Source organism: Diplotaxodon limnothrissa, linkage group LG17 (genome assembly GCF_057381915.1).
Source record: "Diplotaxodon limnothrissa isolate DT_005_m linkage group LG17, D_limnothrissa_male_GT1.1, whole genome shotgun sequence".
Classification (NCBI taxonomy): Eukaryota; Metazoa; Chordata; class Actinopteri; order Cichliformes; family Cichlidae; genus Diplotaxodon; species Diplotaxodon limnothrissa.
Window position 1 is genome coordinate 23,593,397 of NC_140612.1, and position 22,171 is coordinate 23,615,567.

The 22,171-nt window shown below is 39.3% G+C and overlaps 2 protein-coding genes and 2 pseudogenes across 2 annotated transcripts; 2 read left to right on the forward strand and 2 right to left on the reverse strand.

Moving 5' to 3' along the window:
- The first annotated feature begins 866 nt into the window (after positions 1-866).
- LOC146615012 (uncharacterized) lies at positions 867-5,310 on the forward strand (annotated as a pseudogene).
- Positions 5,311-7,136: 1,826 nt separating this feature from the next.
- LOC146615013 (serine/threonine-protein kinase pim-2-like) lies at positions 7,137-9,505 on the reverse strand. The gene is made up of 9 exons (XM_085376494.1): positions 9,445-9,505; positions 8,819-9,055; positions 8,568-8,693; positions 8,350-8,444; positions 8,164-8,211; positions 7,861-8,079; positions 7,591-7,771; positions 7,334-7,504; positions 7,137-7,251 (listed from the first exon to the last, which is right to left on the reverse strand). Exons 1-9 carry the CDS (start codon positions 9,503-9,505, stop codon positions 7,160-7,162), a joined length of 1,230 nt encoding a protein of 409 aa, XP_085232620.1. The 3' UTR covers positions 7,137-7,159.
- A 2,243-nt stretch (positions 9,506-11,748) lies between these two features.
- LOC146615014 (uncharacterized) lies at positions 11,749-16,278 on the forward strand (annotated as a pseudogene).
- Positions 16,279-18,232: 1,954 nt separating this feature from the next.
- Positions 18,233-20,574, reverse strand: LOC146615015 (serine/threonine-protein kinase pim-1-like). The gene is made up of 9 exons (XM_085376699.1): positions 20,514-20,574; positions 19,899-20,135; positions 19,648-19,773; positions 19,430-19,524; positions 19,244-19,291; positions 18,941-19,159; positions 18,671-18,851; positions 18,414-18,584; positions 18,233-18,324 (listed from the first exon to the last, which is right to left on the reverse strand). The coding sequence occupies exons 1-9, from the start codon at positions 20,572-20,574 to the stop codon at positions 18,233-18,235; spliced, it is 1,230 nt and encodes a 409-aa protein (XP_085232825.1).
- Positions 20,575-22,171: the final 1,597 nt, after the last annotated feature.

Genomic DNA, 22,171 nt, shown 5'->3' on the forward strand with positions numbered 1-22,171 from the left:
TGTAAATCTCACATTTGATGATGGACCACAGGTTCTCAATGGGGTTCAGATCAGGTGAACAAGGTGGCCATGTCATTAGTTTTTCTTCTTTTATACCCTTTCTTGCCAGCCACGCTGTGGAGTACTTGGACGCGTGTGATGGAGCATTGTCCTGCATGAAAATCATGTTTTTCTTGAAGGATGCAGACTTCTTCCTGTACCACTGCTTGAAGAAGGTGTCTTCCAGAAACTGGCAGTAGGACTGGGAGTTGAGCTTGACTCCATCCTCAACCCGAAAAGGCCCCACAAGCTCATCTTTGATGATATCAGCCCAAACCAGTACTCCACCTCCACCTTGCTGGCGTCTGAGTCGGACTGGAGCTCTCTGCCCTTTACCAATCCAGCCACGGGCCCATCCATCTGGCCCATCAAGACTCACTCTCATTTCATCAGTCCATAAAACCTTAGAAAAACCAGTCTTGAGATATTTCTTGGCCCAGTCTTGACGTTTCAGCTTGTGTGTCTTGTTCAGTGGTGGTCGTCTTTCAGCCTTTCTTACCTTGGCCATGTCTCTGAGTATTGCACACCTTGTGCTTTTGGGCACTCCAGTGATGTTGCAGCTCTGAAATATGGCCAAACTGGTGGCAAGTGGCATCTTGGCAGCTGCACGCTTGACTTTTCTCAGCTCATGGGCAGTTATTTTGCGCCTTGGTTTTTCCACACGCTTCTTGCGACCCTGTTGACTATTTTGAATACATACAGTGTAAGAAATAACAATGCAAGGCTGTTTTACCGGTATTTATGGGACTGGTTTAATATTCACATTTTCTGTTTACAGTAGTTCAATGAAGAGCACTGACTATAAGAAATTACTGTCTACAGGAAGCATGCTGCTTAAAGCAAAACTGGGAGGTGTGCAGAAATTTGCTAGAGTATCTGAGCCAAGCCTTAAGGAATTTTGATTGCCGGTAAGAAACCAACATGGTATAAAAAAGGTGTTCAATGTGCTTTAAGTTCTTTTTGTTATTTAGTCTCTTCAAACTGCATTTTATGATTAATTGAAAATGATCTACGTTTTGGAATCATCTTAGCTACGAATGTATATTTAGTGGGAAAACTGTATAATGTGAGTGTAACTCCTAATCTACCACTTATCAAGCATGTTACTGGCGCTTAATAATTTAGTTTTTATTTGTTTGAGTCACTTTTGAAAAAGCTAAGCAGAAGTTATTTGGAGACGACAGTGACTGCCGTTGGTTGAAAAGAGAGGTAAAAAAAACTTCAGTGGTGTTGCACACCATTTTATATTATTTTTTAAAGTCATTATTCAATACGTTGTTATTGTTAACCCTTTAAAGCGTCAGAGCTGCACGCTCCGTTTTGTGTAACTATTTTTAAATCCCTGTAGAACCTGAACCGTGTAAGCTAGTGCAATAAATTTTTTTGCATATGAAACCAGAGGAGTTGTACTTACATCTTATGCCATCAGCTTGTCCTCGGTCACGTTTTCCTTCCACATATAGCTTTGCAAAAACTGCATAAAAAGCGCTTGCAGGAACAAAAACATAATATTCCAGAAACACGCTTTGCCGATCCGATCAGCTGTTCCTAACACTTCCCACAGTGAAACAGACGTCAGCACGAATTATAGCATGTCCGCCATTTCCTGCCCAAAACCGGAAGTGACGTCATTTTCGTGGAAAATGTAGTTTTTTACTTATAGGCCTTAAAAGCTTATACTGGTGTTTTTATAAGTCACGTTTGACTTTTCTGAATAGTTTCTGCTTAGAACTCGAATTGCACTGCTGGAAATAGTTTATTTTGATGCACCTGCTGTTTTCTTTGCGAATTTGCATCATAGGATTGTTTTTTCGTTTTTCCTGCAGTATATAAAAATTGGTGTATCTCCAAAATAAAACTATGAAGACACTCAAAATAAATTTCCTGTTGTTGTAAACTATTTTTTGCAACTTTTTTGTATTTAAAGTTTTGAGGGATAAACCTCTTAAATTTCTCCAAGTAGAAATGTATGTAAAAAACAAAACAAAAACGATTTTCAATTTTTTTGTAGTTTATTGCACTTTTTTGCAATTAATGTAGTTACTATGGACTTAATGCATACATATTATTAAAATATGGGCTATAACAGTTGTATAGCAACTTGAAATGCTCCTAGAAATGGCACTACAACATGTAAAAAAATAACATAAGCTCTTGGTTCTATAGTAGGTCGTAAGGGTTAAATAAATATCGTCAAATAATCGAGAGCTCAATTTCAGTGAAAATAATCATGATTATCATTTTTGCCATAATCGAGCAGCCCTAATGTCATGTAATCTTTTTGTTTACTCAAACTTGTGTGCTTGTTTCCAGCATTTGCAAAGTTTGGTGTGCCAGCTGTAACAAAAGGAGTGAAAGTTTTTGATAGTTCAGGGACTGAGTTAGATGATGATATATTTGAGGATATAGTAACAGATCCCTCAACTGGGGTATTAACCATCAAATATGAAAAAGGTTTGTTTGAGTGATGTGTGTTTCACTGGATGTCATTTTTTTAATATCATTATTACATTGTTTATTAAAAAGAGTTTATAAAATGTGTCTATAGAGGGACCATGTAAACTCATTTGTTTTGCTCCTGTTTTTGAGGTCTGGAAACAGCTGCTGCAGAAGTGTCTCCTGAGCAGTCCCAGTTATCATTGCCACATTCATCAGATTCACAGGATATGGTCATCCTTTCAGACAGCCCTTTGAGGAAACATCAGAAGCTGGATGCAGAAGTTAAGCAAGTAAGAGTTAGCAGATTTCCACATTCTTCTAACAGTGTCATTTTTGTTTGTAGTTTAAGTGCTCTGAACTGCAGTGGTTATATCAACATGTAGAATGTTTTTTTTTATTGTGTTTTCCAGTTGGTGGAATCGATTCTCACCAGCAAACCTGGTGGAGAACGTATAATAAATGAATACAATCGGACCAAGTCCCTGGTGGATGAAACCAGAAGAAAAACATACTGGTCAACATACTTGACAGAAAAAAATGGGTAATCTATTTCTGGCCCTGTGATTTTACTATCATTTTCAAATTATTTTAAATCTCTATGAATTCCAGGGAAGCTGACTAGTTCTTTTCCTTTTGATCTTGCAGTACATCACCACCACGACAGGTAAAAGAAATGTATGCCAGAGGAATTGTAACCTTTTTCTCTTACCTCAGTGGCCTGTACTCCAAAAATGGCTATGTAGGTAGCCCATAGTAATAACTGATACAACCAAAATCACGTTTAAACATTTTAAATCCGGGCAGCACGGTGGCACGGTGGTTAGCACTGTTGCCGCACAGCAAGAAGGTCCTGAGTTCAATTCCAACACCAGGCCAGGGTCTTTCTGTGTGGAGTTTGCATGTTCTCCCCGTGTTTGCGTGGGTTCCCTCCGGGTACTCCGGCTTCCTCCCACCGTCCAAAGACATGCAGCTTATGGGGATAGGTTAATCGGATAATCCAAATTGTCACTAGGTGTGAATGTGTGAATGAATGTGAGTGCGAATGGTTGTCTGTCCCTGTGTGTTGGCCCTGCGACAGACTGGCGACCTGTCCAGGGTGTACCCTGCCTCTCGCCCTATGACAGCTGGGATAGGCTCCAGCGCCCCCCGCGACCCTGAAAAGGATAAGCGGAAGCGAATGGATGGATGGACATTTTAAATCCTGCTAAAATGTATGTCCTTATCAACTCTTCATTGTTACATAACTTATTTTGTTTATTCATTTATCAGTGTCTGTACATGTCACTCTCCAAGGAACATTATTATGATGGCGAGGGTAGCACTGGGTACTTGGCCTGGAGGATTAAAGCCATACAGAGATGCACTGCTAAAGGGAGGCGATTATCATCTGGAGGTAACATTTATAATTCAGTGGAAATACATAATACAGTTCCACATTGTGGTTCTTTATTAATAATGGTTATTAAATGTTGTTATTAGTTTTGATAAAGCTGTATTTCATATTGTCTAGCACCAGGAGATGGATCATCGAGTGAAGACCAGTGTGGTGGACCAACTGTCAGACGAGAGTTGCAGTTTGTTACAGAGAAGTTACTGAGTGAGGATGAGTGCAAGGAAGCAATCTCTCTGATGAAACATTCAGCTGATGAAGACACAGTCAAGAAGAAGATGAAGTTGACATTTGTTTATCGACACAACATGGTCCTTGGCCTCCTGCTGTCAAGCAACATACTGTCTGTTTTTCCACGTTTCAAAGATATCAAAGGCTTGGTGAATATTTGTCATTACTTTGACAATGTAAACACACTTTAATATTTTGTAGATAGCAGATATAATTCTCTATCCCTGTTACAGATCGAACAGGATTTTGTACTGATGTTTGGTGAGGATGTATCAGGCAGGTTGCTGGAGAGGTGGCCAACAACATTCAAAAGAAAGATTATCCAACAAGGCAGAAAGCTTCCTTCTACCAGTGACCTGGAAGAACTCTTGCTGGCAGCTGACTCACCTGAGGATGCCACTGAAGTTAATGCTGACATTGGTGAGCTGTTGTTTCTTTGATTAGCACATTCATAGCATATATAATGTTTGTCACAGAACAGTTATCCTTTTTGTCTTTTGGGTCTACTCAAACATTTTATCAATGCATTGAAATATGTTGTTGATGATGACTCAACTTTATTAAAAACAAATAATTTTTGCAGGCTGGGACAGTGACCTCTCAGCAATTCTATTGCTATTACATCTGATTCCACCATCTGGTCAGGGTCGGAAGAGACCAGGAAAGGTGTCAGCTTCTCAAGCAGAAAGGCGTCTTGTGGTCTTCAAGAAGGTTTGTGTTTCTTTTCTATTTTTATGTTATGAATTACCAGTTTAAGAAACACTTGATTCTTATTGCCTGTCTGTATTTGTCTTTTCAGACTGGAACAAATATCCAAGAGCACCTTGATTCCATCACTACCAGCACTCAACCCTACCTCCTGGCTGTTGGGGTGAAAAAGAATGACATCCACCGGTTCTTCATTATTCTTGACAAGAATGCCATGCCATGCAAGTCTACCTCTTCACTTGGTACTGTTGATGAACTGTTTAAAGCACATTTTGTGTTTGGCACATCTTACAAACACTATGCTTCACAACATGTACATGTTCATCCAGACCACAGGTTTTAGTAAATATTTAAATACCAAACACCTTAACTATTTTGACCAGCAGGCTGACACTGATGTTAATCTACAGCCTGATGTGGCAGTTAAAGAAGTTAGCACTACAGGGGAGGTGATGTCAACTAATGTAGAAGAAACACCCACAACATCTGAAAAGGTCAAATAAGAGCACTTTGGATAGGTGTGCCTCTGCTGTTGCACAGCTCAGGGCAGCTGGATTAAGCCAATCTACTGTGAGTAGTTTTGTCTCCTCAATGGAGGAAGTGTTTTTTGAGATTCATACTCAGGCTAAAGATGCAGCCTTACAGAGTGTACCTTTACAGTACACCACAAGTAAAAATAAATATAATAGTAATAAAATAAAGCATTGGGAGTCCTTTAGCCTGGAAAGATTAGCTTTAGGACCAGGAAAGATGGTGACACTTGGAGAGCTGGAAGAAGGTCCAGAATTTGCTTGGAGCTGTGTTGTCTACCAGTTTGTTTTCAGCTAAGTGGATAATAACACACAGTACAGAGTACCGCCCTGACTTTATCATCTGTACAGATGTAGTGTCTGAGATTCTGCTTTTTTGTAAGATCAAAAGTATTGTTGTGAAAGATGACATTGTGTTGCTCTGCGGAAAACTGATGGAAACCCTGTGTTTTGATGACCATCATCATGCATTTAGGGTCAGACTGCATCCCAATATGGTGCTGAAGGTGTTGAACATAAATGAGCTGTGTTGCTTCTTCAAATCAAATATGGCATTTCAGATTCCTCCCTGTATATTGCCGTTTTATGCCGAACTAAATTCATTGTTTTAAAGTGTTTTATACACTACATGAGATGTTTTTATATTTTGAGCCTGACATAAAAATAAAGCTGTTAAATGTATTATCTAGTTGTGGTTTTTGCTCACTTGTTTTATATGTAAAAGCATTATTAAAAACCAGGTTTTCATGCTGCAAAACAGTGAATTGAGTGTAAAGGTAACACTACAGGAAGAGTTTTAGTAACATTACTTGGTGTAAAATTAATTACAAATTTTACTCTATGAGAGCTAATTTTTCACTAGAGATTAGTGTATGAATAACACAGTATAGAGTAACATGACACTACTAGTAGTGTTAAGTTGATTTAACACTATACGGTGTTACTCAGTGTTAAATTTTTACTCTATTTAGAGTTAAATTTACTCTAAAATTTTAACACTATAGAAAGAGTTGATTTAACACCAATTCTGAATGGCACCAAATAGACTCGGAAACAGTGTTAAATTTAACTCTTTAAGTGTTAGTTTGACACTGCAAATTTTACTGTGTACATTTAAGCTATATAGTTCCCTCTGTGATAACTCTGCTATGAATGCCTCTTATTAACTTTTATGCTTTTACAACCCACTATGAGCAAACACTCAGCAACAGTGGGAAGGAAAAACTCCCTTCTTGAAGGAAAAAACCTCTGGTAGAACCAGGAAATCTGTCTAAACTAGTTGGGGGTTAGAGCAACAGATGCAAGTCTTCAGATCATTTGCAGTGTGACTGTCTTTGTGCACACTTTAACCTGATTCAGTTTTCTTATTTGTCAAAATGCACCATGGGTAAAAACAAAACAACAAAACAAAACAAAATAGTAATGAAGGAGAATCCTCAGCAAAGATGAATTAAACAAGTTTTATTTTGATCAAATTTTACTTTAAGTAAAACACATCTTTATTTGATGACATTGAAGTCATCAAATAAAGACAGTTTTGATGGAGCTCCTGACCCAGCCCAAGCTCTCTATGAAGACGAGGAAAAACTCCCCAGGGGGCCAGATCGATGGGAAGAAACCTCGGGAAAGCCCATTCAAAGAGAGATCCCCTTTCCTGGGATGGCTGGGGGGGTTACAGGAACTCCAAAAAAGCTAAATTTTTATTTATTTTCTTTTTAAGATTGACCCACTCTATCTATTCCTGTCCAACAGAAAAAAGAAAGGAAGTTACTACAATGTATCACACTTGCATGATAAGGTGTGAATTGTGTGTTTGTGTGTGTTATCTTAGCCAGGGGTGAAGCTGGAGCTCCTCCAGTGTTGGGCGCTTCTCCGGGGCTAAAGCTAAACATGCGTCCAAGAAATTCCGGCATTCTTGAAAGAAAGAAAAGATCAAAAAGATGAAGATGATAGTTCTAGTGATCCAAGGCAGCAGTGAAGTGTGAAGTTTTCTTACCTGTGGACAGACGCTTTTTGATGCTCAGTTGCTTTGTGAGGAACCTCGCAGTACTAAAGTATCGTGCATGAAGCGCTTCATACAACACCACTCCCATTTGCCACACCGTGGTGGGTCCACACCTGTAGCAGCTCCTAATGTACCACTCGGGAGGGATGTGAAGAGGAGTGCCTAACAAACAGACACAATTACAATTTCTTCTAAAACAAAAGACACAAATTGTTACATCTGTGAAAAGCAAGAGCAGAATATGTTACCATAGAAGATGCGATACAGAGATCGCTGTTTAACAAAGCAGCTCAGTCCAAAGTCAATGATGCGAACTCGAGGCACATCTGAGCCGGTCTCAATCAGAATGTTTTGTCCCTTGATGTCCCGATGAAAGATGTGTTTTTCCTCAAGTTCCTTTACAGCATCAACTAGTTGCTTCAGAATGACCTGGAAAAGATGAAAAACACAATAATGAGTTAATGCTTTTCTGCCTTGATTGAATGCTGTACAGTCTAAGGCTCTTCCAGTCAACTTACCTTGGCCGTGTCCTCTGTTAAAGTTCTTCCATTTTCTGCTTTGTATTTTTGCAGGTCCACAGCGGGGACAGGTCTCTCCAGCACCAGGATCAGCTCTTTGCCAAGGTCGAACCACTCCAGCAAGGACACAGGTGCTGATATTCCCACTGACCCTTCTGCTTCACCTGCAAGTTTAAGCATAATGGCCACTTCCACCGAGAGCATCTTCCCGCTTTCATCCTGAAATATTACAACAAAGTGGATGATGAGGAACGCCGCATTCAATCCAGTAATGTGAAACTAATTCAAGTGTTGGACGCTTACCGCCACTTTGCAGTAGACTTTATTTTTGGGAATGTGTTTGATGGCAACCTAGAAGACACAGAGCATTGGTGAGCATTTCCTCAGTATGACATAATGAAAGGTGGAAACACAGCAGACGTCTCAGTTTACGATATTATCCATTATCTGCGTCACTGCCTGTGTTACTACCATCATCTGAACACTTACTGGAAAACGATCTTCTATCCGGTAGCCAGCAAACACTGCTCCGCAGCCTCCTTCTCCGAGCTGGTGCTCCTCCACATATCTGGCTTGGAATTCACCTGAACAGACAAAACAGCAAATCTGGTTTTATTACAGCTGTGACACAAATTACTCTCCTCTGTAGCCTAAATGTTCCTTCTGCCCTTCCCCTGAATATAAAACCCAAGCTGCTTGCTACTTACGTTTTTGGTCTGCCACTGATTTTTTGTCCTGGTCCACATTCCTTTTTTTTTTCTTGGGTGGCTCTCTGTTGTCTCCCGTGGCCTTTCTTTTGCCATTTTTTGCGCACTCCTGTTTGTTGTTCAAGTCTGGAGATGTGGAAAACACCAAAAGCACATCAGCTCACTGGATGATAGACACAAACACTAAACACCAATATCTTAAACCTAGCAACCACACTTAATCTACCCCCTTATTCAACTAATTAGCCTACCTTTACCAGAGTCCAACGAGAAGGATGCTTGCTCCTCGTCACCGCTCATATGGTCGAGAAGTTTAGCCTTCTTTGCTTTCTTTGTTGTGCCCTCTTCATCTTGCACAACCTTGCGCTTCACACCTTTGACCACATCTGAGCTGGTGGAAGGACCAGCCTGCTCAGCGACCCTCCTCCTTTTTATTGGGGTCTTCTTTTCAGGACTGGCCTTTCTTTTAGCAGTCCTGCTCTTACAATCTATAAACGACAACAACACAGTGGTGAAAAAGAGTCCCCGACATCAGGACTGGAAGCAGTTTGATGGCAAAGAATTTGAAATTGCTTTTGCTTAAATTATCACAAGTTTATTCTTGGGATAAAAAAAACTGACCAGTGCGAATTGATACTAGGTTCACTAAGTCTTAGATCTTGATGACACTTGTTGGTCTGTTTTTACTGTTGAGTCCAAGAATAAACTTATGACATTATTTTACCAAAAGACCGGTAACCTTTCTTTGATTAGACATCTTGTATTAAAGCTATTTTCAATCAAACATATGATTCAAATACTCTAAAAATGATTCACATAGTGTCAACATTTCTAGGATTTGGATTTTACCAGGATTTTATTTTATTATTTTACTTACCTTGATCTCCTGAATCTTTCTTATCAGCTGGAGTGGTCATTTTTCTTGTTTCCTTTTTCATTGTAATTTTGGAGAACTTTTAAAATCGAAAATGTAAACCGTAATGAGTTAAGATTGAGTTAATATTCCTTCAAATGTGCACCTTTCAAATGCTTGACTTTTCTAACTGAATTCTGTAAGTGAGCTTTATAAGTAAACTCTGGAAACTACGGCAACACAACATAGAATCTTGCCTTTCAGTGACTTCACTGACTGCCAGCAGTTCAAAGTAGTTTACAGAAAAACACTCTGGCAAACAAAGCCATAATATTTCATATAATTCAATCATTTCATATCAGTTAAACAGTTTCTTTCATTATCTTTCATCGTTTGCATAAAGACCTCATGTATGGATGACAGTATGAAGATTTGTGGTTGACCACACACTAATACAGGGAGTGCAGAATTATTAGGCAAGTTGTATTTTTGAGGAATAATTTTATTATTGAACAACAACCATGTTCTCAATGAACCCAAAAAACTCATTAATATCAAAGCTGAATGTTTTTGGAAGTAGTTTTTAGTTTGTTTTTAGTTTGAGCTATTTTAGGGGGATATCTGTGTGTGCAGGTGACTATTACTGTGCATAATTATTAGGCAACGTAACAAAAAACAAATAAATACCCATTTCAATTATTTATTTTTACCAGTGAAACCAATATAACATCTCCACATTCACAAATATACATTTCTGACATTCAAAAACAAAAACAAAACAAATCAGTGACCAATATAGCCACCTTTCTTTGCAAGGACACTCAAAATCAAATCAAATCAAATCACTTTTATTGTCACATCACATGTGCAGGTACATTGGTACAGCACATGTGAGTGAAATTCTTGTGTGCGAGCTTCACAAGCAACAGAGTTGTGCAAAATACAATAATGTAAACAAGCAAAATACAAGAATGGCTACATCTGAAACTAATAAATATATGTACAATATATAATAGTATATGCATTTCTGGATGTGTATACTAAATATTTTTCTACGTGTGTGTGTGTGTGTGTGTGTGTGTGTGTGTGTACACATATTTTACAAATTAAATAGAGTAAACAATAAATAAAATATATAAAATAAAATATATAGAGTGAGACATGTGCAAAACAGTGGCGTTACTGTACAGTATGGAGTGCATAATGTTAAAGTTCCAGTAGTGAAGCTGAGGTGTCTATGAAGTGTTCAGCAGTCTGATGGCCTGATGGAAAAAGCTGTCTCTCAGTCTGCTGGTACGGGACCGGATGCTGCAGAACCTCCTTCCTGATGGAAGTAGTCTGAACAAAAGCCTGCCATCCATGGATTCTGTCAGTGTTTTGATCTGTTCACCATCAACATTGCGTGCAGCAGCAACCACAGCCTCCCAGACACTGTTCAGAGAGGTGTACTGTTTTCCCTCCTTGTAAATCTCACATTTGATGATGGACCACAGGTTCTCAATGGGGTTCAGATCAGGTGAACAAGGTGGCCATGTCATTAGTTTTTCTTCTTTTATACCCTTTCTTGCCAGCCACGCTGTGGAGTACTTGGACGCGTGTGATGGAGCATTGTCCTGCATGAAAATCATGTTTTTCTTGAAGGATGCAGACTTCTTCCTGTACCACTGCTTGAAGAAGGTGTCTTCCAGAAACTGGCAGTAGGACTGGGAGTTGAGCTTGACTCCATCCTCAACCCGAAAAGGCCCCACAAGCTCATCTTTGATGATATCAGCCCAAACCAGTACTCCACCTCCACCTTGCTGGCGTCTGAGTCGGACTGGAGCTCTCTGCCCTTTACCAATCCAGCCACGGGCCCATCCATCTGGCCCATCAAGACTCACTCTCATTTCATCAGTCCATAAAACCTTAGAAAAACCAGTCTTGAGATATTTCTTGGCCCAGTCTTGACGTTTCAGCTTGTGTGTCTTGTTCAGTGGTGGTCGTCTTTCAGCCTTTCTTACCTTGGCCATGTCTCTGAGTATTGCACACCTTGTGCTTTTGGGCACTCCAGTGATGTTGCAGCTCTGAAATATGGCCAAACTGGTGGCAAGTGGCATCTTGGCAGCTGCACGCTTGACTTTTCTCAGCTCATGGGCAGTTATTTTGCGCCTTGGTTTTTCCACACGCTTCTTGCGACCCTGTTGACTATTTTGAATACATACAGTGTAAGAAATAACAATGCAAGGCTGTTTTACCGGTATTTATGGGACTGGTTTAATATTCACATTTTCTGTTTACAGTAGTTCAATGAAGAGCACTGACTATAAGAAATTACTGTCTACAGGAAGCATGCTGCTTAAAGCAAAACTGGGAGGTGTGCAGAAATTTGCTAGAGTATCTGAGCCAAGCCTTAAGGAATTTTGATTGCCGGTAAGAAACCAACATGGTATAAAAAAGGTGTTCAATGTGCTTTAAGTTCTTTTTGTTATTTAGTCTCTTCAAACTGCATTTTATGATTAATTGAAAATGATCTACGTTTTGGAATCATCTTAGCTACGAATGTATATTTAGTGGAAAAACTGTATAATGTGAGTGTAACTCCTAATCTACCACTTATCAAGCATGTTACTGGCGCTTAATAATTTAGTTTTTATTTGTTTGAGTCACTTTTGAAAAAGCTAAGCAGAAGTTATTTGGAGACGACAGTGACTGCCGTTGGTTGAAAAGAGAGGTAAAAAAAACTTCAGTGGTGTTGCACACCATTTTATATTATTTTTTAAAGTCATTATTCAATACGTTGTTATTGTTAACCCTTTAAAGCGTCAGAGCTGCACGCTCCGTTTTGTGTAACTATTTTTAAATCCCTGTAGAACCTGAACCGTGTAAGCTAGTGCAATAAATTTTTTTGCATATGAAACCAGAGGAGTTGTACTTACATCTTATGCCATCAGCTTGTCCTCGGTCACGTTTTCCTTCCACATATAGCTTTGCAAAAACTGCATAAAAAGCGCTTGCAGGAACAAAAACATAATATTCCAGAAACACGCTTTGCCGATCCGATCAGCTGTTCCTAACACTTCCCACAGTGAAACAGACGTCAGCACGAATTATAGCATGTCCGCCATTTCCTGCCCAAAACCGGAAGTGACGTCATTTTCGTGGAAAATGTAGTTTTTTACTTATAGGCCTTAAAAGCTTATACTGGTGTTTTTATAAGTCACGTTTGACTTTTCTGAATAGTTTCTGCTTAGAACTCGAATTGCACTGCTGGAAATAGTTTATTTTGATGCACCTGCTGTTTTCTTTGCGAATTTGCATCATAGGATTGTTTTTTCGTTTTTCCTGCAGTATATAAAAATTGGTGTATCTCCAAAATAAAACTATGAAGACACTCAAAATAAATTTCCTGTTGTTGTAAACTATTTTTTGCAACTTTTTTGTATTTAAAGTTTTGAGGGATAAACCTCTTAAATTTCTCCAAGTAGAAATGTATGTAAAAAACAAAACAAAAACGATTTTCAATTTTTTTGTAGTTTATTGCACTTTTTTGCAATTAATGTAGTTACTATGGACTTAATGCATACATATTATTAAAATATGGGCTATAACAGTTGTATAGCAACTTGAAATGCTCCTAGAAATGGCACTACAACATGTAAAAAAATAACATAAGCTCTTGGTTCTATAGTAGGTCGTAAGGGTTAAATAAATATCGTCAAATAATCGAGAGCTCAATTTCAGTGAAAATAATCATGATTATCATTTTTGCCATAATCGAGCAGCCCTAATGTCATGTAATCTTTTTGTTTACTCAAACTTGTGTGCTTGTTTCCAGCATTTGCAAAGTTTGGTGTGCCAGCTGTAACAAAAGGAGTGAAAGTTTTTGATAGTTCAGGGACTGAGTTAGATGATGATATATTTGAGGATATAGTAACAGATCCCTCAACTGGGGTATTAACCATCAAATATGAAAAAGGTTTGTTTGAGTGATGTGTGTTTCACTGGATGTCATTTTTTTAATATCATTATTACATTGTTTATTAAAAAGAGTTTATAAAATGTGTCTATAGAGGGACCATGTAAACTCATTTGTTTTGCTCCTGTTTTTGAGGTCTGGAAACAGCTGCTGCAGAAGTGTCTCCTGAGCAGTCCCAGTTATCATTGCCACATTCATCAGATTCACAGGATATGGTCATCCTTTCAGACAGCCCTTTGAGGAAACATCAGAAGCTGGATGCAGAAGTTAAGCAAGTAAGAGTTAGCAGATTTCCACATTCTTCTAACAGTGTCATTTTTGTTTGTAGTTTAAGTGCTCTGAACTGCAGTGGTTATATCAACATGTAGAATGTTTTTTTTTATTGTGTTTTCCAGTTGGTGGAATCGATTCTCACCAGCAAACCTGGTGGAGAACGTATAATAAATGAATACAATCGGACCAAGTCCCTGGTGGATGAAACCAGAAGAAAAACATACTGGTCAACATACTTGACAGAAAAAAATGGGTAATCTATTTCTGGCCCTGTGATTTTACGATCATTTTCAAATTATTTTAAATCTCTATGAATTCCAGGGAAGCTGACTAGTTCTTTTCCTTTTGATCTTGCAGTACATCACCACCACGACAGGTAAAAGAAATGTATGCCAGAGGAATTGTAACCTTTTTCTCTTACCTCAGTGGCCTGTACTCCAAAAATGGCTATGTAGGTAGCCCATAGTAATAACTGATACAACCAAAATCACGTTTAAACATTTTAAATCCGGGCAGCACGGTGGCACGGTGGTTAGCACTGTTGCCGCACAGCAAGAAGGTCCTGAGTTCAATTCCAACACCAGGCCAGGGTCTTTCTGTGTGGAGTTTGCATGTTCTCCCCGTGTTTGCGTGGGTTCCCTCCGGGTACTCCGGCTTCCTCCCACCGTCCAAAGACATGCAGCTTATGGGGATAGGTTAATCGGATAATCCAAATTGTCACTAGGTGTGAATGTGTGAATGAATGTGAGTGCGAATGGTTGTCTGTCCCTGTGTGTTGGCCCTGCGACAGACTGGCGACCTGTCCAGGGTGTACCCTGCCTCTCGCCCTATGACAGCTGGGATAGGCTCCAGCGCCCCCCGCGACCCTGAAAAGGATAAGCGGAAGCGAATGGATGGATGGACATTTTAAATCCTGCTAAAATGTATGTCCTTATCAACTCTTCATTGTTACATAACTTATTTTGTTTATTCATTTATCAGTGTCTGTACATGTCACTCTCCAAGGAACATTATTATGATGGCGAGGGTAGCACTGGGTACTTGGCCTGGAGGATTAAAGCCATACAGAGATGCACTGCTAAAGGGAGGCGATTATCATCTGGAGGTAACATTTATAATTCAGTGGAAATACATAATACAGTTCCACATTGTGGTTCTTTATTAATAATGGTTATTAAATGTTGTTATTAGTTTTGATAAAGCTGTATTTCATATTGTCTAGCACCAGGAGATGGATCATCGAGTGAAGACCAGTGTGGTGGACCAACTGTCAGACGAGAGTTGCAGTTTGTTACAGAGAAGTTACTGAGTGAGGATGAGTGCAAGGAAGCAATCTCTCTGATGAAACATTCAGCTGATGAAGACACAGTCAAGAAGAAGATGAAGTTGACATTTGTTTATCGACACAACATGGTCCTTGGCCTCCTGCTGTCAAGCAACATACTGTCTGTTTTTCCACGTTTCAAAGATATCAAAGGCTTGGTGAATATTTGTCATTACTTTGACAATGTAAACACACTTTAATATTTTGTAGATAGCAGATATAATTCTCTATCCCTGTTACAGATCGAACAGGATTTTGTACTGATGTTTGGTGAGGATGTATCAGGCAGGTTGCTGGAGAGGTGGCCAACAACATTCAAAAGAAAGATTATCCAACAAGGCAGAAAGCTTCCTTCTACCAGTGACCTGGAAGAACTCTTGCTGGCAGCTGACTCACCTGAGGATGCCACTGAAGTTAATGCTGACATTGGTGAGCTGTTGTTTCTTTGATTAGCACATTCATAGCATATATAATGTTTGTCACAGAACAGTTATCCTTTTTGTCTTTTGGGTCTACTCAAACATTTTATCAATGCATTGAAATATGTTGTTGATGATGACTCAACTTTATTAAAAACAAATAATTTTTGCAGGCTGGGACAGTGACCTCTCAGCAATTCTATTGCTATTACATCTGATTCCACCATCTGGTCAGGGTCGGAAGAGACCAGGAAAGGTGTCAGCTTCTCAAGCAGAAAGGCGTCTTGTGGTCTTCAAGAAGGTTTGTGTTTCTTTTCTATTTTTATGTTATGAATTACCAGTTTAAGAAACACTTGATTCTTATTGCCTGTCTGTATTTGTCTTTTCAGACTGGAACAAATATCCAAGAGCACCTTGATTCCATCACTACCAGCACTCAACCCTACCTCCTGGCTGTTGGGGTGAAAAAGAATGACATCCACCGGTTCTTCATTATTCTTGACAAGAATGCCATGCCATGCAAGTCTACCTCTTCACTTGGTACTGTTGATGAACTGTTTAAAGCACATTTTGTGTTTGGCACATCTTACAAACACTATGCTTCACAACATGTACATGTTCATCCAGACCACAGGTTTTAGAAAATATTTAAATACCAAACACCTTAACTATTTTGACCAGCAGGCTGACACTGATGTTAATTTACAGCCTGATAGAATAGAATAGAATAGAATTAGAATAGAATTCAACTTTATTGTCATTGCACATGCACAGGTACAGGGCAACGAAATGCAACTGATGTGGCAGTTAAAGAAGTTAGCACTACAGGGGAGGTGATGTCAACTAATGTAGAAGAAACACCCACAACATCTGAAAAGGTCAAATAAGAGCACTTTGGATAGGTGTGCCTCTGCTGTTGCACAGCTCAGGGCAGCTGGATTAAGCCAATCTACTGTGAGTAGTTTTGTGTTTTTTGAGATTCATACTCAGGCTAAAGATGCAGCCTTACAGAGCGTACCTTTACAGTACACCACAAGTAAAAATAAATATAATAGTAATAAAATAAAGCATTGGGAGTCCTTTAGTCTGGAAAGATTAGCTTTAGGACCAGGAAAGATGGTGACACTTGGAGAGCTGGAAGAAGGTCCAGAATTTGCTTGGAGCTGTGTTGTCTACCAGTTTGTTTTCAGCTAAGTGGATAATAACACACAGTACAGAGTACCGCCCTGACTTTATCATCTGTACAGATGTAGTGTCTGAGATTCTGCTTTTTTGTAAGATCAAAAGTATTGTTGTGAAAGATGACATTGTGTTGCTCTGCGGAAAACTGATGGAAACCCTGTGTTTTGATGACCATCATCATGCATTTAGGGTCAGACTGCATCCCAATATGGTGCTGAAGGTGTTGAACATAAATGAGCTGTGTTGCTTCTTCAAATCAAGTATGGCATTTCAGATTCCTCCCTGTATATTGCCGTTTTATGCCAAACTAAATTCATTGTTTTAAAGTGTTTTATACACTACATGAGATGTTTTTATATTTTGAGCCTGACATAAAAATAAAGCTGTTAAATGTATTATCTAGTTGTGGTTTTTGCTCACTTGTTTTATATGTAAAAGCATTATTAAAAACCAGGTTTTCATGCTGCAAAACAGTGAATTGAGTGTAAAGGTAACACTACAGGAAGAGTTTTAGTAACATTACTTGGTGTAAAATTAATTACAAATTTTACTCTATGAGAGCTAATTTTTCACTAGAGATTAGTGTATGAATAACACAGTATAGAGTAACATCAACTCCCATCAGAGTTCTTTGAACCCCCAGTGTTAATTTCAAATAACACAATTCAGTGTTAAAAATCAGCGGGATTTTACTCAAATAGAGTTAATTTATCACTAGGATAGAGTAAATAATATGACACTACTAGTAGTGTTAAGTTGATTTAACACTATGCGGTGTTACTCAGTGTTAAATTTTTACTCTATTTAGAGTTAAATTTACTCTAAAATTTTAACACTATAGAAAGAGTTGATTTAACACCAATTCTGAATGGCACCAAATAGACTCGGAAACAGTGTTAAATTTAACTCTTTAAGTGTTAGTTTGACACTGCAAATTTTACTGTGTACATTTAAGCTATATAGTTCCCTCTGTGATAACTCTGCTATGAATGCCTCTTATTAACTTTTATGCTTTTACAACCCACTATGAGCAAACACTCAGCAACAGTGGGAAGGAAAAACTCCCTTCTTGAAGGAAAAAACCTCTGGTAGAACCAGGAAATCTGTCTAAACTAGTTGGGGGTTAGAGCAACAGATGCAAGTCTTCAGATCATTTGCAGTGTGACTGTCTTTGTGCACACTTTAACCTGATTCAGTTTTCTTATTTGTCAAAATGCACCATGGGTAAAAACAAAACAAAACAACAAAACAAAATAGTAATGAAGGAGAATCCTCAGCAAAGATGAATTAAACAAGTTTTATTTTGATCAAATTTTACTTTAAGTAAAACACATCTTTATTTGATGACATTGAAGTCATCAAATAAAGACAGTTTTGATGGAGCTCCTGACCCAGCCCAAGCTCTCTATGAAGACGAGGAAAAACTCCCCAGGGGGCCAGATCGATGGGAAGAAACCTCGGGAAAGCCCATTCAAAGAGAGATCCCCTTTCCTGGGATGGCTGGGGGGGTTACAGGAACTCCAAAAAAGCTAAATTTTTATTAATTTTTTTTTTAAGATTGACCCACTCTATCTATTCCTGTCCAACAGAAAAAAGAAAGGAAGTTACTACAATGTATCACACTTACATGATAAGGTGTGAATTGTATGTTTGTGTGTGTTATCTTAGCCAGGGGTGAAGCTGGAGCTCCTCCAGTGTTGGGCGCTTCTCCGGGGCTAAAGCTAAACATGCGTCCAAGAAATTCCGGCATTCTTGAAAGAAAGAAAAGATCAAAAAGATGAAGATGATAGTTCTAGTGATCCAAGGCAGCAGTTAATCTGGAAGTGTGAAGTTTTCTTACCTGTGGACAGACGCTTTTTGATGCTCAGTTGCTTTGTGAGGAACCTCGCGGTACTAAAGTATCGTGCATGAAGCGCTTCATACAACACCACTCCCATTTGCCACACCGTGGTGGGTCCACACCTGTAGCAGCTCCTAATGTACCACTCGGGAGGGATGTGAAGAGGAGTGCCTAACAAACAGACACAATTACAATTTCTTCTAAAACAAAAGACACAAATTGTTACATCTGTGAAAAGCAAGAGCAGAATATGTTACCATAGAAGATGCGATACAGAGATCGCTGTTTAACAAAGCAGCTCAGTCCAAAGTCAATGATGCGAACTCGAGGCACATCTGAGCCGGTCTCAATCAGAATGTTTTGTCCCTTGATGTCCCGATGAAAGATGTGTTTCTCCTCAAGTTCCTTTACAGCATCAACTAGTTGCTTCAGAATGACCTGGAAAAGATGAAAAACACAATAATGAGTTAATGCTTTTCTGCCTTGATTGAATGCTGTACAGTCTAAGGCTCTTCCAGTCAACTTACCTTGGCCGTGTCCTCTGTTAAAGTTCTTCCATTTTCTGCTTTGTATTTTTGCAGGTCCACAGCGGGGACAGGTCTCTCCAGCACCAGGATCAGCTCTTTGCCAAGGTCGAACCACTCCAGCAAGGACACAGGTGCTGATATTCCCACTGACCCTTCTGCTTCACCTGCAAGTTTAAGCATAATGGCCACTTCCACCGAGAGCATCTTCCCATTTTCATCCTGAAATATTACAACAAAGTGGATGATGAGGAACGCCGCATTCAATCCAGTAATGTGAAACTAATTCAAGTGTTGGACGCTTACCGCCACTTTGCAGTAGACTTTATTTTTGGGAATGTGTTTGATGGCAACCTAGAAGACACAGAGCATTGGTGAGCATTTCCTCAGTATGACATAATGAAAGGTGGAAACACAGCAGACGTCTCAGTTTACGATATTATCCATTATCTGCGTCACTGCCTGTGTTACTACCATCATCTGAACACTTACTGGAAAACGATCTTCTATCCGGTAGCCAGCAAACACTGCTCCGCAGCCTCCTTCTCCGAGCTGGTGCTCCTCCACATATCTGGCTTGGAATTCACCTGAACAGACAAAACAGCAAATCTGGTTTTATTACAGCTGTGACACAAATTACTCTCCTCTGTAGCCTAAATGTTCCTTCTGCCCTTCCCCTGAATATAAAACCCAAGCTGCTTGCTACTTACGTTTTTGGTCTGCCACTGATTTTTTGCCCTGGTCCACATTCCTTTTTTTTTTCTTGAGTGGCTCTCTGTTGTCTCCCGCGGCCTTTCTTTTGCCATTTTTTGCGCACTCCTGTTTGTTGTTCAAGTCTGGAGATGTGGAAAACACCAAAAGCACATCAGCTCACTGGATGATAGACACAAACACTAAACACCAATATCTTAAACCTAGCAACCACACTTAATCTACCCCCTTATTCAACTAATTAGCCTACCTTTACCAGAGTCCAACGAGAAGGATGCTTGCTCCTCGTCACCGCTCATATGGTCGAGAAGTTTAGCCTTCTTTGCTTTCTTTGTTGTGCCCTCTTCATCTTGCACAACCTTGCGCTTCACACCTTTGACCACATCTGAGCTGGTGGAAGGACCAGCCTGCTCAGCGACCCTCCTCCTTTTTATTGGGGTCTTCTTTTCAGGACTGGCCTTTCTTTTAGCAGTCCTGCTCTTACAATCTATAAACGACAACAACACAGTGGTGAAAAAGAGTCCCCGACATCAGGACTGGAAGCAGTTTGATGGCAAAGAATTTGAAATTGCTTTTGCTTAAATTATCACAAGTTTATTCTTGGGATAAAAAAAACTGACCAGTGCGAATTGATACTAGGTTCACTAAGTCTTAGATCTTGATGACACTTGTTGGTCTGTTTTTACTGTTGAGTCCAAGAATAAACTTATGACATTATTTTACCAAAAGACCGGTAACCTTTCTTTGATTAGACATCTTGTATTAAAGCTATTTTCAATCAAACATATGATTCAAATACTCTAAAAATGATTCACACGGTGTCAACATTTCTAGGATTTGGATTTTATTTTATTATTTTACTTACCTTGATCTCCTGAATCTTTCTTATCAGCTGGAGTGGTCATTTTTCTTGTTTCCTTTTTCATTGTAATTTTGGAGAACTTTTAAAATCGAAAATGTAAACCGTAATGAGTTAAGATTGAGTTAATATTCCTTCAAATGTGCACCTTTCAAATGCTTGACTTTTCTAACTGAATTCTGTAAGTGAGCTTTATAAGTAAACTCTGGAAACTACGGCAACACAACATAGAATCTTGCCTTTCAGTGACTTCACTGACTGCCAGCAGTTCAAAGTAGTTTACAGAAAAACACTCTGGCAAACAAAGCCATAATATTTCATATAATTCAATCATTTCATATCAGTTAAACAGTTTCTTTCATTATCGTTCATCGTTTGTATAAAGACCTCATGTATGGATGACAGTATGAAGATTTGTGGTTGACCACACACTAATACAGGGAGTGCAGAATTATTAGGCAAGTTGTATTTTTGAGGAATAATTTTATTATTGAACAACAACCATGTTCTCAATGAACCCAAAAAACTCATTAATATCAAAGCTGAATGTTTTTGGAAGTAGTTTTTAGTTTGTTTTTAGTTTGAGCTATTTTAGGGGGATATCTGTGTGTGCAGGTGACTATTACTGTGCATAATTATTAGGCAACGTAACAAAAAACAAATAAATACCCATTTCAATTATTTATTTTTACCAGTGAAACCAATATAACATCTCCACATTCACAAATATACATTTCTGACATTCAAAAACAAAACAAAAACAAATCAGCGACCAATATAGCCACCTTTCTTTGCAAGGACACTCAAAAGCCTGCCATCCATGGATTCTGTCAGTGTTTTGATCTGTTCACCATCAACATTGCGTGCAGCAGCAACCACAGCCTCCCAGACACTGTTCAGAGAGGTGTACTGTTTTCCCTCCTTGTAAATCTCACATTTGATGATGGACCACAGGTTCTCAATGGGGTTCAGATCAGGTGAACAAGGTGGCCATGTCATTAGTTTTTCTTCTTTTATACCCTTTCTTGCCAGCCACGCTGTGGAGTACTTGGACGCGTGTGATGGAGCATTGTCCTGCATGAAAATCATGTTTTTCTTGAAGGATGCAGACTTCTTCCTGTACCACTGCTTGAAGAAGGTGTCTTCCAGAAACTGGCAGTAGGACTGGGAGTTGAGCTTGACTCCATCCTCAACCCGAAAAGGCCCCACAAGCTCATCTTTGATGATATCAGCCCAAACCAGTACTCCACCTCCACCTTGCTGGCGTCTGAGTCGGACTGGAGCTCTCTGCCCTTTACCAATCCAGCCACGGGCCCATCCATCTGGCCCATCAAGACTCACTCTCATTTCATCAGTCCATAAAACCTTAGAAAAACCAGTCTTGAGATATTTCTTGGCCCAGTCTTGACGTTTCAGCTTGTGTGTCTTGTTCAGTGGTGGTCGTCTTTCAGCCTTTCTTACCTTGGCCATGTCTCTGAGTATTGCACACCTTGTGCTTTTGGGCACTCCAGTGATGTTGCAGCTCTGAAATATGGCCAAACTGGTGGCAAGTGGCATCTTGGCAGCTGCACGCTTGACTTTTCTCAGCTCATGGGCAGTTATTTTGCGCCTTGGTTTTTCCACACGCTTCTTGCGACCCTGTTGACTATTTTGAATACATACAG

Bases quoted from the DNA above. Each gene is read 5' to 3' on its own strand.
- LOC146615015 (XM_085376699.1), bottom strand. From the start codon at position 20,574: ATGAAAAAGGAAACAAGAAAAATGACCACTCCAGCTGATAAGAAAGAT. The intron at 19,774-19,898 runs GTAGGCTAATTA...CCACATCTCCAG, and splicing joins CTCGTTGGACTCTGGTAAAG to ACTTGAACAACAAACAGGAG. The intron at 19,525-19,647 runs GTAAGTAGCAAG...TTGTCTGTTCAG, and splicing joins ATCAGTGGCAGACCAAAAAC to GTGAATTCCAAGCCAGATAT.
- LOC146615013 (XM_085376494.1), bottom strand. From the start codon at position 9,505: ATGAAAAAGGAAACAAGAAAAATGACCACTCCAGCTGATAAGAAAGAT. The intron at 9,056-9,444 runs GTAAGTAAAATA...TGTCGTTTATAG, and splicing joins GAAAGATTCAGGAGATCAAG to ATTGTAAGAGCAGGACTGCT. The intron at 8,212-8,349 runs GTAAGTGTTCAG...TGTGTCTTCTAG, and splicing joins GGATAGAAGATCGTTTTCCA to GTTGCCATCAAACACATTCC.